Source organism: Synchiropus splendidus, chromosome 5 (genome assembly GCF_027744825.2).
Source record: "Synchiropus splendidus isolate RoL2022-P1 chromosome 5, RoL_Sspl_1.0, whole genome shotgun sequence".
Lineage (NCBI taxonomy): Eukaryota > Metazoa > Chordata > Actinopteri > Syngnathiformes > Callionymidae > Synchiropus > Synchiropus splendidus.
Genome location: NC_071338.1, coordinates 4,477,870 through 4,495,378, shown reverse-complemented (window position 1 = coordinate 4,495,378; position 17,509 = coordinate 4,477,870). Strand labels below are relative to the sequence as shown.

At 41.4% G+C, this 17,509-nt stretch overlaps 1 protein-coding gene across 2 annotated transcripts in view; it reads left to right on the top strand.

Annotated features, from left to right (window-relative positions):
- nrg3b (neuregulin 3b) overlaps positions 1 to 17,509 on the top strand; it is a 67,607-nt gene that overhangs the window by 17,007 nt on the left and 33,091 nt on the right. For both annotated transcript variants that reach the window (XM_053864596.1, XM_053864597.1), the window contains exons 2-3: positions 10,849 to 10,984; positions 15,314 to 15,387. In XM_053864596.1, the coding sequence (XP_053720571.1) occupies positions 10,849 to 10,984; positions 15,314 to 15,387 (210 nt within the window). The remainder of the gene's footprint in view (positions 1 to 10,848; positions 10,985 to 15,313; positions 15,388 to 17,509) is intronic.

The following is a 17,509-nucleotide window of genomic DNA, read 5'->3' as shown; positions in this document are numbered from 1 at the left end:
CTTTTAGATATATATATATATATATATATATATATATATAGTTTTTTTTAATATATATTTTTTCTTTATCAGATTGTTCACTTGAACACGTTGGTTATAATGCCATGTTAAACATTTAATTGATGCAGCTGTTCGGGGGAGAACTTATTATGCTTCTGAAATGTATGCTTCTTATGAGCTCAGAGCAGAGCTGCCTGGTAAACTCCAAGAGTCTCCAAAGAGAATATCTGAAGAACACAGGCCAGAATAGTCCAAAATGTAAACACGAAAGCCAAGAAACACATCTGGACCTCTTAGACACTGGGCCACGGATTATGCTTCTGTTTTGATGTGGATTGGGGAAAAAAACGTTTTTTCAGACAGGTTTGAACCCATGGAAGACAGTGTGGGAAAACAGTTGCCCAGTGTGTTCAGCTATGCATATTGTGAACACATATAACATAAGTAAAAATTGAATGAAAATTCAATTTGGAGTGGATTTAGAGTAAGAGTTTGAGTAGTAGTTGGGGTTAGAATACAAGTTAGAGTATGTAGGTAATGGTTAGATTTTAGATGTAGAGGTTTGGGTTAGAATTTCAGTTAGGTGGTGTGCTGCAGACATGAGAGAGATTAATGCAGTTTTTAATTTGTGTTACAGCATTGTGTGGATTTGGGAATATTTCTCTTGTACTGTAAGTGAATGCCCATTTGAATCTCACAAGAATTCCTGGTAAAAGTGTTTTTAATCAATATTATAGAGACATGGGGCATCAATTTAGCCCTAACTAATAGTGATTTAAGGTGTGGATGTTTTTCATATGCAATGACCACAGTTTGCTCATGGATAAGTAACAAGTTATTCTCAATATTGGTAAATGTTGATTCAATTGGTCCATCAAGGTTATATGAGGATGGGGTGAATACGATAAAGGAATAATTATGTTGAGGTTTTATGATTAAAAAGGTTTTATTACAAGATCTGAATATGTTCTCATGGCTGCGTACAAGTGGGACTGATGAGTCCAAATGTGATGGAATCTGAATAATTGTCATTTTATAATATTATAGAAGGCCTGTTTAGGATGGTGACTGGTTTCATGGAGCAGTGCATGGTGGGGATGGGCGATAAACTTATTGTACACAATATACCGCCAAAAACACTATCCACGATGACAATTCTGCATCTCATGACAAATTCAATAAACACGGGGCGCACTCACTGCATTGGACCTGCATGCATGAACATGACAGCGCACATGCTCTCCAGCGCAGAGGCGTTTGACAGCCGACACTGCCATGTGACAGTTGTGGAGAGTGTGGTGAACTTTGGTTCACAACCGTGGTTTTAAACCGATTTTTAATACAGAGAAGCATTGATAATGACATTGGTCGACTCTGAGTCTCTGGATCAGTGTTTGTTTTATAAGATGGATTTATAAGATTGATAGGTATTCTGATATGTGTGTCTGCCTTGGTTCATATCATCACATGCTGTCACCCTGCCTCTGTCAGACATGAGCGGGTTCTATGAGCGACGTGAAACATTGAATTTCTCACCTCTACACTTGGTTAACTATTATATTTAGACATAAACAAATAATGATGTTGAAGACAAAATCCACAAATAAGTTTCATCATAAAAAAGTTTCATGAGAGACTGTAGTGTGTCCAACACATGGAATAGAATTAAAATGTATTTATCGTGATTTTTATCGTTATTGCTGAACTTTATCGCAATAACTTTTTTTGTCCATATCGCTGATCCCTAGTGCATTGGTGTCAGTAGGTTTAAAATATGAAATAATATTAATAATAATAGTGTCTAGGAGATTGGATATGCGAAATTGAGTACCTCTGAATGTAGTAATATCTAAAAAAAACATTTTTTTTGGAATGGATTTCTACGGAGCCCTGGAAGTGACATGCATGACTTTATTTTTTTTTAGCCGAAATAACAGTTATCTCGAGATAAATTTTATACACTCGTAAATGTCATTGCGTGCGTAACTGCCTCTCTGGCAAAGCATTTTCTTACACATCCTCCTGTAACCACTATGTCTCCTATGGCTTTGTAATTTCGTCAACATTGTCAATCACTGTCTGCAAGTCAGAATATTGCAGATGGCAAAGTCCCTGCGCTTTTAGCACTCTGATCAAGTGCCTTCTATTCACTCAATACCACATACAGCTAAGCTATACGTATTGGAATTGGCATGCATGACTTAATTTTTTTTTTATCCCGAGGTTATCTCAAGATAATTTTTATATCGTGATAATTTGTATCTTGAGATATTTTTCATCTCGTGATAAAAAAAAAAAAAAAAAAAAAAGTCATGCATGTCGCTACCAGGGACGCGTCATACATATAGCTTAGCCACGTGGTATTGTTTTGAGTAGAAGGTACTTGATCAGAGTGTTGAAAGCGCACAGACTTGCAGACAGTAACTGATAACGTTGACGAACAGTTACAAAGCCATGGGAGACATAGTGGTTACAGGACAATGTATACAAAATGCTTTGCCAGAGAGGCAGCTACGCATGTGAGATAACACTTATCTCAAGATAAAAATTATCACGAGATATGCATTATCATGAGATAATTGTTATCTCGGGCAGAATAAAATAAAGTCATGCATGCCACATCCAAAAAATATGTTTTTTCACTTCAAATTCCAATTTTGATAAACAATAATAATAATAAATAAAGAAAGAAATCCATTAATTGCCCAGCCCTACTCTAACAGGTATCTTACAGGTAAAAGGAATTAAAAAGAAAATAAGTCATTGTCGTCTTAAATGCTCAAGGATTACCATGATGTCAAAGCAGTTTGGTCGTCCTATAGTTGCATTGTCCCTGCAAACGAAACAAAGCCTTATGAATGCTTTATCTTTATCTGTCGCTGCACAAACTCCTTCATACCTGTGATTAGCTGCAGCCAGCGGTGGTGATGCGGCTCAGTGAACGCGCAGTGGCAACAGTGAGTAGGGTCGGACTTCACAGTCGGGAATCGATAAGGGGAACCAAAATTAAAATTTCTTAGCAATTCCAGAGAATCTGACAATTTTCAACGTCCATCTCTACTTGGACTTGATACCGAGTACAGGATATCCTATGATACCATTATATAATACGCTGATAATGTAAACACAAGACTCTAGATAGTTGAACTTTCATTGCAAACTGCAATTCTGATCTTGCACTGTAACCTAAAAAGCACCAAAAACTTGATCGCACTGAAGCATCGCCATGGCGATGGTCGGCACCGGCCCATCCCAATTCCAGAGACCTTATACAACAAAGAAAGACAGAAAGTCAAAATCATTTCGACTTGTGTTGAACCACTCCTGTTTGGTCCCCAGCCGACCTGGCATTAGGCCAGGGACTTGGTGCTGTCACCGCTGACAGTGTAGTTCAAGCTTCGATGCGTGTTGCTTGATCACTCTCTTGGCCAATATATTTAACCACAGAATGTTCGGTCTATCCCTGTTTATTTTAGGTTATGAGGTTATGACGGTTAACAAATATGGCAACCATAATGGCCAAGCTACGGCTGCAAAAGGGTTGAGAATCATATTCAGCAAAATAACTGGGCAGAAACGCCCTTTTCATGGACACCAGTGTGATGACGCTACGATACAGGCACTAATAATTGTCCTGCCGTGAAAAACTAGGTGACCATTTTTGATATTTTGCAGGACACCCCCTAGCTAAAAGCCTGCCTGACAACTTTGTTAGTTGTCAGGCAGGCTGTTAAAAGGAAGACTGCGCAGTGACCTGAGCCATCATTGAACCAAACAGTCATTGTATTTGCCCTCTAGATAGTGTTTGTACCAGTCTATGAATAACCTTGGAGATTTCTTTGACTTATATAAGTGTTTTAGATTTGTTCTAGCTGCGCTGACTGCATGGCCAATTGATTCGGTTTTCTTCAGAAAATAGCATTTCCTCATTTCCTGGTTTTATTAAGATGGATCTGTGTGAGCTGGTGTGGTTTCCACTCACTCAACTTTAGCAAGGCCATTGGGTGACAGAATGAATGTTGGTTGAAGATGTACAGTGTAGCAAAAGCCCTCAAAACTAAACGACATTGTCATACTCAAAACATCTCATGCTCACTTACTCGCATGAACGCTACTTCTACAGGATTCTTTTCCACTGTCATTTCACAAGGCACTTCTTTGTCACATCAAATACCTTTTTTGTTTCATCAAATGAGTTGGACTTTCAGTTCTGGATTCCTCTCAGATGCCAGAGGCAGCAATCTTCTGTACTTTCCACAGTACTATAATAATTCTTTACCTCCATCTCATGAATGCATTAGTATGCTCACACGTGCTTAAAATCCTGGATTGAGATAAGGAGGTAGACAGGAGGTAACAGTACAGCGCAATGTAGGATGTTCAAGTCGTTTGCTAATGCTTGATTGTGTATGTTACTGCTAATAGTTGTCACAGCTTGACAACATGAACATGACTCATAGAGAATTTGGCAAATACGTGTCCATATATATGACTTTGTAAGTTTTAGTCATCAAGACGTTTTGTGCGTGCGCAAACTTTTTCAACGTATGCCAGCCTATTTCTCATACATTCTACATACACAGATGCAAGTTGTTGCAAGCATGTAAGTTTTGTGATCGTTGACACACATGACAAATATAACTTGCAAGTTCCTCTGATGACGTGTTATCGGAAAGATGATCCAGTTCTTTGGTCAGTTTATCAGTGACTGACGTCTCATTTTGGGAAAATATTCTGTGTGTAAAAATAAAACGTGTAAATAAAATGTGTAAAAATAAAACAAGTGTATGAGGATGACACACACGCAGACACACACACAGGTTGGTCACATCTTTGTTGAGACCCCTCATTGACATAATGCTCTCCCCTGCCTCCCACCCTAAACCTAAACATCCAAAACAAATGGCTTTACTTACTCTTGGGTTTAAGTTAATTATTTGTGACATGCACACGCACAAACACAATCTCAGCTCAGCTTTTTCCCCTCTAAAGAATAAAGCTGATTTCTGTAGTATTATCATAAAACATTTTTTCACACCAACTTGATTGCATATTACAGATTAATCCAAATCTTAAAACTCCAGAAGTGGCAATATCATAGAAATACGACAGATGGAGAGAGAAACAACTCCTAATAACAGTTTGATTAGAATCCAGTTGCAACAGATTCTTTTGATTATCTGTAACAAAATGGATTTAGATGAAGTTTGCGTACTCTAGCTATTGATAATTCAAGGCTGAAGGTAATGTGCTTGCTTTCTTTGCGAGTGACTGGCTCTGATAAAGCCCTGTGTCTAATTAATGCACCAACAGCACGTCACTCTGGGTTTTTGTGCTTTTCCACTGAAGTAAAGTAGTTCAGGAAATCACTGACCTGAGGGGAGTGCGGCAGGAATGTTGATTTGGCAAGTGTTGCTGCCAAGACTGTGTCCTGGCAGCACCACTTGCTAAAATAAAATAAAATATAATAATGTAATAATAATGTAAATAATAAATAAATAACCCACAAACAACAAGGGCTATTCACGAATTTATCAGTCTGACAGCCGAGGGGAAGAAGCTGTTCCTGTGATGGGAGGTTCTGGTCTGGATTGAGCATAGCCTCCAGCCAGAGGGAAGAGCGACAAACAGTCCATAACTAGGGTGAGAAGGGTCGGCTCTGATCTGACCTGCATGTCTCTGGGTCCTGGAGACATACAAGTCATGAAGAGGTGGCAATCTGCAACCGATCACCTGTGCTGCGGTCTGGCCTTGACTCTGGAGATGGTGCTGCTGTACCACATGGTGATAAAGAAGGTGAGGATGGACTCGATGATGGCTGTGTAGAACTGTGTAGAACACCAGCATCTTCGTCGGCAGTGATAATTTTCGTAGCTGCCACAAGAAGAACAGTCTCTGCTGGGCCTTCTTGATGAGGGACCTGATGGTCAGCTCCCATTTGAGTGATGGTGGTTCCCAGGAAGTGGAAGGAGTCCACAATGGAAATGGCCATTCAGCTCCAGGTTGAGGTTGCTGCACCAGTACAGCAGCCGCTCCACCTCCCTCCATCTCTATCTGAGATGAGCCCATTGATGATATCAACTTGTTCAGCTTCACTGGTGGCTGGAGGTGCAGAAGTTGATGTACAGGGAGAAGAGCCATTGAGACAGTACACAGCCCTGAGGAGACCCATCAGGGTCAGAGTGTCGGAGACAGTCGTTCCCAGCCGCATGCACTGACTCCGACTAGTCAGGAAGTCTGTAATCCACCTGCAGAGGGAGTCGGACACGTAGCGCTGGCGAAGCTTGTCTTCAAGCAGAGCTGGGAGAATCGTGTTGAAAGCAGAGCTGAAGTCTACAAACAGGATCCTGGCATAGGTTCCTGGGGAGTTCAGATGCTCCAGAACGAAATGAAGATCCTAGTTTACTGCATAATCTACAGATCTGTTGGCTCGATAGGAAACTGCATTGAGTCCAGGAGGGGAGTAGTGATGGATTTCAGGTGAGAGAGAACCAGGCGCTCAAAGGACTTCATGACCACAGACGTCAGTGCCACCGGTCTGTAGTCATACAGTCCTGCGATCCTGGGTTTCTTTGGAACAGGAATAATAGTGGAGAATTTAAAGCAGACTGGAACATGATAGGACTCCAAGGTTGCACTGAAGATCCGTGAACGTTTCAGGATGGCAGGGTCAAGTCTGTCCGGACCCGCAACCTTCCGAAGATTGTCAAGAGACGGAGGATGGAGGTGAGGGGGTTGCTCTTCAGTGACTTTGGTCATCTTTCTTGTGTCACTATGGGACACATTGATGTAAAGTGGAAGGGGGGCTGAAGTGACCACAGAGGTGTTGGGGCAAAATGGCTGCTCGAAGCGACAGTAAAAGTTGTTCAAGTCCCGTGCAAGAGCAAGGTTGTTCAGAGTAACATTGACACATTATTCTGGATTCAGGTCACTCCTGGGCTGATTTCCTGTCTGAACGATCCATCGTTGTGCGGAGTCACGTAAAAAATGGAACTGTCGCAGGCCTGAAGCAGAGTGGAGGTCCGCCATTGCGCCGCGCACACTGATAGGGAGTATCTTTTTGTGTATGGACAATACATACCTGTGACCTTGTGTGAGAGTTGACAGCACTGTAGACACTGTAGTCAGCACAGAATATCGTGAGGGAACACTGTAGTAGATATCGGGTGCTGGCATGAGCAAGTATTTGTTAACTACAACTACGGTGAAACAGGCCAGTATCGGTGCAAGTACCTGTATTGATGGTGCGACTTCCCTAGTAACAAATTTACAAACGTAATAGAGGTGAATTAAATAAACAGTAAGACAGTGTTTTTCAACCTTTATTAAGCCATGGCACACTCACTGAAAAAATCCCAAAGCACACCACCAAAGGAACCTCAGCTAAAGCGCAATTAGTTAAAAGTCCTGTAGAAAATCTGTTTTATTTGGCGAAAATAATTAGCTACTGACACTCGGCTAAAATTGTCTCCAGAAATGGGTGGGTAATATGGCAAAATATGTCATAATAAATAAAGTTTCAAGTTCATCATAATCTCAGATGTATTTTGGAGACAAACTCGCAAGGTTCTGGTCAGTGTTAGTCATAAAGGAAAAACAAAAATATGACAATTTAGGCCAAATAACTTTATTGTTCCAATTTGGGTAATTTCCAGACACATCTTTTACATTACTGTATTTGCATCAGCTTGCTTGATACCGACAACTGTTCTTTCTTGCCTCACATTGTGGAGAAAATATGTTTGGTTCTGCATTTAGTTTTTAGGCAACTTGTTAACCATGGAGCAAACACGATACTTTACGAGTGTCAATAATGAAGTGAGTGAAGTGAGACGTCACGTTAGCTGTTAGCTCTGTTAGCTCTGTTAGCACTGTTAACTCTGCTAGCTCTGCAGTCTTTAGGTTCAGGAGCACTCCATAATTCGGTTGTGAAGGTGTGTGGTCAAGTTAGAGGCATCGGGTTTAAAAACAGCTCAGTTACACATTAGACCGGCTTCTTCGCTTTAAGTGAGTGGGAAGAGGAGCACTATGCGCAGCTGCACTGCAAGTGATGGACGAATCAGCGCCTCAGCGATCTTTAGTTTATAGAAAGAATGAGACTGAATCCACGTAATCTTCTCACTCACTTCTTGGTAGGACGTCAACACGTTATGATTTTTCATGATTTTTGTCATCATATTGCCCACCACTGTGTCCGGACAGATTAGGTGAAATTTAGAATTTCCCATGGCACACCTGATCACCTGATCATCACACCAGTCTCTCACGACACACTAGTGTGCAGCAACTGACTGACAAATGCTGCAGTAAGGGACACAAATATTTGATGAAACTGTTCTCATGCTTGCATCTTATTTTGAAATGGATGTCAACACTGAGCCAGGGGTTTACATTGCTGAAAACAAAATTAAAAGACTTGTCTGCATCCGAGCATAGCCCATCAGCTCTGTGGAGAAATTGAATGTGGCTGCATTGGGGAGGGAGTTGAGAATTTATTTCTGTGGTGGCTTGGCCTGCTATGTGAGTATAGGTTCATTGTTCCGGTTTACTTGAATCGTTATCCAGCTTGTACTGCAGGTGTTGTGCTTTGTGAATAAAAAACATAATGAGGCTTGTGAGGAGCATGAGACATCACTGTCCAGTTGTCATTGTGGCAAATGGTGGAAACAGCCACTACTGACTTTGCCAATTTTGCTTATTTGAGGCTGTCTTTGCTATTGTCTGCATTGCTGGGATAAATATTGAACTGATGATAAGTTGGTTTTGAGTGTTAAAGCAGCTGTAGGTAGGAATGGAAATATTTGCTTTTGGCGGAGCCACAGGTAAATGAGTGTAATTGCAGGCTGTTGTAAAAGCTGGGTCTCCGCTCCTGCCCCCCATCCCACGTTTGTTTTTGAGGAAAGTGAAAAATGTTATCACAGAATGCAATATGCACAACACTGTCCAGCTTATACTTGCAAAGACAACTCTAGAAGCATTTATCATTCAACATCAGAGGCCGAACTCCGTCATGCAGTCAGTGAGGAGAGGCAGGATCCAGCGAGAGGTGGAAGCACCGAGATTATAAAACTTTATTTCGACTTTCAGAATGAAGCAAAGGTGAAAGTTTGAACATTTACTGATTAGCTGATGACAGACAACAAACAACTATCTTTTAGTTATGAGAAATAAATTTTTAAGATCTTTAAGATGCAACGTCATCAGGGTCAGTCTCCTTCACATGTCCGCCTGGAATGCATGGAATACACACTTGAGTTCCACGAGCAACGGACTTATGTCGTTGTGCTATTTTTCTCTTCCCTTTTTTGCACCGCAGTTTATCTGTTTCGCTGCAAACATATATACACTACACTTACATACAAACAACAAGCATAAAGACATTTGTTTAATGATTTGGCAACACAACAGAGACAGCAGTGAACACAAAATTGACTTACAAGTCGAGTAGAAACATCGCCACTTCAGAATCAGAAGAAAATCCTTTGGTAGCTCTCAGTTCTCGCCAGGCTGTAAATGCACCGATATTGACTCTTGTCTGAGATCTTGCTCTTTCGGTGTCACACTTTCTCTTCTTGGACTCTTCACTACTTCACTCTTGCTTCTGCCATGGTGTAAATTGCAGGTAGCCCTGCCCTTTTGCCGTAAAGTGTTGCGGTGGGGGTGGAGTTGGGGCAGTGATGCCACTTACAGAACACGCCTCCGGGCAGCTCGCCCAAACAAAGTTACAAACTCCAAGGGAGCGTTCAACAGAGAGCTGTTTCAGTGATTGCGACCCTGTGTCATTTAGAGATCTCTGCTCAGACTGAATTAAATAACCAGCATACAACTAATTTCACCTCAGTTCTACAACCGATTATGACCCTCGATCGCACCGATGTGTTAATCCTGAATCTACAACTCCTGGAGAGACCAACGAGTCCCTTGGTATACATTGACCCCAAGTTCTTGATTGAGTTGGGTTTTAAAATAAATGCCTCAAATATTAAACTTGGGTGTTTGATTGGCTGCTCTTTTCAGCATGTTTTTATCCGTCATGTGCAGACAGTGGGCACCTGGTGGGGCGGGCTGGTCACCGTGCTTTCTCTCGTTGAGATAGTGACTGACTTTCACACATTTGTAGATGTAGATAAAATTGGTCTGTCTGATTCATTTAGAAAAAAAAAATGCTAATGCCGCTATGATCAAAAGCATAAGTCAGGTGTGATTTTTTTGGTGTTCAATTTATTACATGCAACCTATGTAACCTCGTTGAGGCTAATCAACATGAGCTCTGATACAAATAGTCATGTCTGTTACACTTAGCACCTGTTATAAATTGAAAGCATAATCTCGGTAAATCATCCACAACTCATATCTGAACTTCCTACATTTACAAACCAGGATTTTCCTAAATCTCCCTTATCTCCCTAAATCTTGTAATAGTCAGAATGTTTATTATGGCACCAGTTGGTCCTCTTGTTTTGTGGTGTGTGGTCACGTGGGTGTATGCTAGATCCTGTTTTTCAGTCCCCTCTAGATATTTTGCAATACACCCCAACGGTGACAGTGGAACTTTAATACAATCAATTAAATCAATTGGGGAACCGCCTCGTTGGCTGGCTATGCCAGGCTATACCTGCTGACGGTGCTCATCTCCCCGGCTGTACGCTGATCATCACACTGTACAACAGTATGTAACTAATTGTATAAAGAGAGCCAGACACCTTGTCTGACTGTTAGTTTTGTCCTTGTGAATGTGTGAATGAGGACGTGCAGGACCAAACCAAGCAAAAATATATAACCAAATCCTGAATGTTTATCCTTCAGTACGGACCCCAGATCTTAACTAATCTTTTGATGCTTCCACAGCTAGCGCACCCACCTCGCCCAGCATTCGTTCTGAGGTCTTCAAGCCATGCGTGGAAGACAAAGATCTGGCCTTCTGTCTGAATGAGGGTGTTTGTTCCATCATCGAAACAGTTGCTGGAGTACATCGACACTGCAGGTGAGTTAGTCTGAGCTGCTCTACTCTTTGAGCAGAGCTGATGCCACCAATCTCAGGCGAGGAAATTACACCATATTGTCTAGTTTCTCCTAGACTTCAAACGTTTACATCACACTGACATATTTCTGCAACCGTTTACATGTATGGATTAATCTATCTGTTCAAACAATATGTTTAATTTGAGGTTGTATCATACACAGTTGATCTGCAAAACACAGGTGAGAGTTGAGTTCCAAGATGGCAAGGTGGAAATTTAGAAAGAAGTGTAATGACACAGTCAATAAGATTCATCATTCTCTCACACTATGATATGCAATGCTCCCTCGTTGATCGCGAGGGTTACGTTCCGAGACACATGGTAGTTGAAGCACCATAATGGAAGAAAATAGCTGCACCATAATGTAATTCTGGGTTAGCGCGTGACAGGGCTGATCATCAGATTAAATCTCTACATCTACTGATGTAAATATTGAGCCTTTTATTGAATTAAATATATTTAAAACTTCAATCATGAAAAAAATCTCCAGTATATCTCTGTTGTTTCTCTCGCAGTGAAGCTGGACTGGGTCAAAACACAGCTGAGTTGCTTGTGTTAAAAGTACAATTGAATGAAATTGAATAATCATGGAAGTCATTTGCGGTTTTCATGGCATTTTTGTCAAAGAAATTAACTTGTATGCGAGGTTGGACAGTGGGGGTAGTGAAAGAGATTTGTACAGGATTGTAAGGCCGAGAGATAGAGATGGGGAGGACGTGCAGCCGGTTAGGGTGATCAAGGATAGAGGGGGAACTGGTTTGACTGATAAGAGAAGTGTGTTGCTGAGATGGAAAGAGTACTTTGAAGAGCTGATGAATGAGGAAAATGAGAGAGAACAAAGACTAGAAGGAGTGAACATGATAGATTAGGACGTGGCAAAGATTACTAAGGCTGTAGTGAGAAGGGCATTGAAGAGGGTGAAGAGAGGAAAGGCAGTGGGTCCTGATGATATACCTGTGGAGGTGTGGAAGTGTTTAGGAGAGTTGGCAGTAGACTTCTTGACTAGAACATTTAACAAGGTCTTTGAGAGTGAGTGGATTCCTGAGGAATGGAGGAGATGTGTGCTGGTGCCCATCTTCAAGAACAAGGGAGATATCCAGTGTTGTACAGAGGGATAAAGTTGATGAGCCATACGATGAAGTTGTAGGAAAGAGTAGTGGAAAGTAGATTAAGGGCAGAAGTTAGCTTATGTGAGCAAAAGTTTGGCTTCATGCCAAAAAAGAGCACCACAGATGCAGTGTTTGCTTTGAGGATGTTCATGGAGAAGCAAAGAGAAGGTCAGGAGGAGCTCCATTGTGTCTTTGTGGACCTGGAGAAAGCTTACGACTGAGTGCCAAGAGAAGAGTTGTGGTATTGTGTGAGGAAGTCTGGAGTGGCAGAGAAGTATCTTCGAGTGGTGGAGGACATGTGTGCCAGGTGTAAGACAGTGGTGACGTGTGCTGCAGGTGCAACAGAGAAGTTCAAGGTGGAGGTGGGACTGCACCATGGCTCAGCTATGAGCCCATTCTTCTTTGCCATGGTGATGGCCGGGTTGAAAGATGAGGTTAGACAAGAAGCTCCTTGGACAATGATGTTTGCAGATGACATTGCGATCTGTGGTGAGATCAGAGAGGAAGTGGAAGATAAGCTAGAGAGGTGGAGGTTTGCCTTAGAAAGGAGAGCAATGAAGGTTAGCTGCAGTAAGATGGAATACATGTGTGTGTGAATGAGAGGGACCCAAGTGGACAGGTGAAGTTACAGGATGCAGAGAACAAGAAGGTGGGGGATTTGAAGTACTTCAGCTCAACTGTCCAGGACAATGGAGAGTGTGAGAAGGAGGTGAAGAAGTGGGTGATGGCAGAATGGAATAATTGGAGGAAAGTGTCAGGTGTGATGTGTGACAAAAGGGTGTCGGCAAGGATGAAAGGGAAGGTGTACAAAACAGTAGTCAGGCCAGCAATGTTGTATGGTTTGGAAACAGTGGCACTGAGGAAAAGACAGGAGGCAGAGCTGGAGGTAGCAGAGATGAAGATGCTGAGGTTCTCTCTGGGAGTGACCAGGATGGATAGGATCGGGAACAAGTTTATCAGAGGGACAGCACATGTCAAGTGTTCAGGAGACAAAGTCAGAGAGGCTAGATTGAGGTGGTTTGGACATGTACAGACGAGGGATAGCGAGTACATTGGTAGGAAGATGTTGAGGTTGGAACTGCCAGGCAGAAGGTGGAGAATAAGGCCAAAGAGGAGGTTTATGGATGTGGTGAAGGAGAACATGAGGTTTGTAGGTTTAAGAGAAGAGGAAGCAGAGGACAGGGTGAGATGGAGGAAGATGAGAAGCCGAAAATAAAAGAAGAAATAACAAGAGAATAACAATGAGATTAATAAATTAAAATTGTTTTCATTCTCTTTATTGTCTGCAGAGCAAAACACCTTCGCAGGGTCACACTGTGCCCATTTTATGCAGTCAAATTGTTTCTGATCAAATTGGTTATCTTCATTTGGTGACATCCCAGCATGACAGTGACACTCAAAAACAACTCAAACTAGCCTAACGAAAATTAAATTGTATTCCAACTCCAACTTGTATTTTCTAACGCCAAAGCATTCAATGAACCAGTGCTGCTGCACAATTCTCTGTACCCCTTCTTCTCAGTAAACTTTTTGCAGAAACCCTGTATTTTAATTTATTTTTTTTATTATTTTAATCGATATTTGTGTGTATGTTAAAGGGAATTGCAAGGTTATTGTTTTCTGCTCTCAGGAATATTTTTTTCAATTGTCTTTCAAATGTTTTCTAGTTTTCAATATCTGATCTTATCTGAAAAATCTTCTGAGTCAAAGTTTCACATAAGGTGTTGAAGATCACAGATCTGTTAAGTTATAAGTAATGAAAGCGTTTTCAGTGAGGACTCTTCAGTGACCAGCAATAAGATTGGTGTGAGAAATACCAATTACGCAACTTCATCTAAAATCTTGCAGATCTCTTCTCTACCAAGATGTTCTGTGCACAAAAAGTTTGGAAACGGGGTAGATTAAACTACCCCGTTTTGAAACCAAAAACTCATTTCTGTTCTGCTCAGCGTTGGACTACGTGCCCATTTTCTTTCGTTTTGTGTTTTTGTCTTGGTTAACCAACTTCTTGAATTATGCCTTTGGTCTTTTTTTCTATAACCATGCCCCAAAACAGTACATTACATATTGACACCTGTAAAGTGCACTTTTTGTCATGGCTGTCTGTGGGATCAGACCCAGTCGCTGGATTGTTGCAGGCTGAAGATTCGGGAGATTGAGGGTAGATTTAACAAGGTTTATTGACAATTACACAAGATATCAAAAGACGAACAGGAACGGAGAACCAAGGACGCCGATCCCAGAACACGGAACGGGAAATACACTCAAGGGCAGGAGAGAAACCTGAAACAGAAAAGAGGCGAATTATAATGAAGCCTAACTAACGGGGACAACGCAAACGCACTCGGAAATTAACTCATGAGGCCCAAATAACAGAAAGCGCTCGGTTGTGGTTCCACACCCCCCCCCACACACACACGAGGAAATAACTATTACGAGAGGAAAATAAAAGGTGAGTTGTACAAAGAACTCACACACAATCAAATAGCGAGAAATGAAAAACAGAAAACTGAAAGAGGAAAACAAACAAAGGAGGTGACAGAAAGAAGATCAAGCACGCACGGAATTTGGAATATAAACTGGAGTACGAGAGAGCGAAAGACGGAGAGAGAGCGTTTGCGGTGTAAAAGTCAGTGGAGTCTGATCAGCGGAATGGGATCCAGCTGCTGCGCTGCTGTGAAGCTGACAAGAGAGAAGGAAAAGGAAACGACACACCAGAACAGGAAAATAACAAAATGAAAGCACAAGAGAAACGAAACATAACACTTTGCACGAAGGAGTGATTTTTCACTACTGTTACACAGGTTACACATCTCTGAACTTTGATTGGACTCAAAGTGCATTTTTTCTGTCACTGTTATTATTTATTTTTCATTTAGTCATGTTTATTTATTTATAGCATTTATTAATTCGTCGTATCTTGATTGATAATTTGGGCCTTCATTATTCATTGTCAATAAAGGCAATCAATCAAACATTTATTTAATGTGTGTATATATGCAATGTAGTGTAGCTTTGTATTTTTCTTTTTACTGAACGAGATTCAATGAACTGAGTCACTAAAAATAAATGCTTTACCCATCACTAGTTTGTTCATTTCATGTTTTCTAGTCCTTCTTAGTTTATCCGATATATTTGCTTGACTTGTTTTCACTCTAAAAGAGACATCTCTCTCTTCATTAGGTGCAAGGAAGGCTACCATGGATTGCGTTGTGACCAGTTTGTGCCAAAGACAGATGCCCTTCTGTCAGACCCAAGTATGTTTCCTTCTTTTCTTACTTGCAGTTATTAAGTTGTTTATGAAACTGTGATAGCGTTACAGTCCATTATTGAACAGTCCATTATTGATTGACGGCACACATCCCTTTGTGTGGTACATAAGATAAAATATCCTGTTCTTTCTAATATTGATTACTTAATTTTATAGTGAAAAGTTCTTAATGAATAGCGTTAATTAAAATGGCGTAGTCACTCTTCAGCTGAAGTCACTATTTAGCTGTTGTGATGTAATGATCTTTACCGATCAGAGGCTCTTAGATTGATTATAATACGTTCCAAAGTAAAGCAAATATGACAGACGGAATTTTTGTAGTTTATTAAAGAAGAGCAATCATTCAGAAATGATTCAGAGAGAGTGGGTCAGCTGGGCAGCACGGTTAGAGGGTGTTGTGAAGTGCTGTTGAAAATACAACTGTGTGCCAACTGTCGTGATGAAGCCGCTTACCCCAACCAAAAAAACACACACATTCTGTGTGTCTGAGCCTTTCAACTGTCCTCCAGTAGCAGGCGAACACACAAACTGGATACCGTTGGTCTAGCTGCTCCTGCTGAGGTTCACTATGAAGAGGAGATTTACGGAAAGAGGACATGGTAGGTTTGAGAGAAGAGAAGCATAGGACGGGCTGAAATGGAGGAAGATGATCCGCTGTGGTGACCCCTGCAGGGAGAAGCCAAAAGGAAAAGAGGAAGATCTCAGCCCAGCTGATAGCATTGTCTCACGTTGCAGACAAAGGAGGGACTAGTGTCTTAGAGTCCTGGGGCTTGTTCTCTTAAATAGAGAATGAGAGACCCATTAGAAAAGAAAAGAAAGAAAAAAACAGCTGTCACATTCATATGAAGGTCTTTGTGAGTGCTGATCACAATGTGCCTCGTGACCAACACTCTGATGTGACTGTGATATGATGATGTGATTGTGACTGAGAAACCAATGCACACCGGCCACCCCGGGCAAACTGACTCGCTGAGCCTCCTCTATAGAGAGGAAGCCTTGCTCCGAAATCTGCTGGGAGCAGGAAGAACAGGAGGAGAGGCAGGTCACAAGAGGCAGGTGAACAAGAATTTATCCAAAAGCAGCACCTGTCATCACAGATCAGGTTAGAGCAGCGCCTAGGTTTCACATACCTCTATGAAGAGATGAAAACTTAACAGGAAGAGTTCTACGACTTGCTGAGGGGAAGCTTGCCCAGGCAAAAGAAACACCGCTTGTATGCTGACTATGGGGGTCTGCACCACGAACATCACACACACATCAGAGCTCTGGACAATGAGTGAGTGACCGCTTGTCACACGTTGAGAAGTTAAACTTCAGTGGTTTACTTGCTACCCCCACAACTCACTGAAGCACTCACAACTCAATACTAACAAATCTTGCTAACACACCAAAACAACAACAGACACCCGCAATAGCACAACAACAATTCCACATTTTCATGACATTTTACAATATTCATACTCCGTGACACGCACACTCACCTCTCAGTTCACAGCACAGACTGAGGTGAAAACAAAAAAAAGTAAGTTTTACAAAATAAAATAATTGTGGTGAAATTTATGGCAAAACAAAACAGTATTTTCCACTTGCTATATTCACCCCCACTAAATTTCACCAAAATAAACCATTTCCCATCACAAAACAATGACAAATTGCACATCAATTTACTTGGCTATTATGCAAGGAAACAATGCAAGGAGTTCAACAGTAATTTAATCTAGGGCTGGTCAATTAATCATATTTTTATCACGATTACGATTATTGCTTCCTACGATTATGAAAATATGATAATTGTCATGAAACGATTATTTAGCTGTCAGTCAACTCTGCTGCTCTCATTCTGACCTGAGGCACTGCAAACGCCGCACCGCTCACCGCCCCGCCCCTTGCTGAGACGCTATGCACCTAACACTCCCGATAAGGATGGAGCAGGCAAGGCAGCCGTTGGTGCCGAAGAGTGCCGTTGGTTATCTGGTCTCACTTTGGATTCCTTGAATGACACACAGAATAAACTCAATGCCGGTGTAAGGTTTGTGATGCCTTTGTGGCTGCTCCAACGAGCAACACGACCAATTTGTTTATCACTTGAAGGCGAATCACGAAGTTAT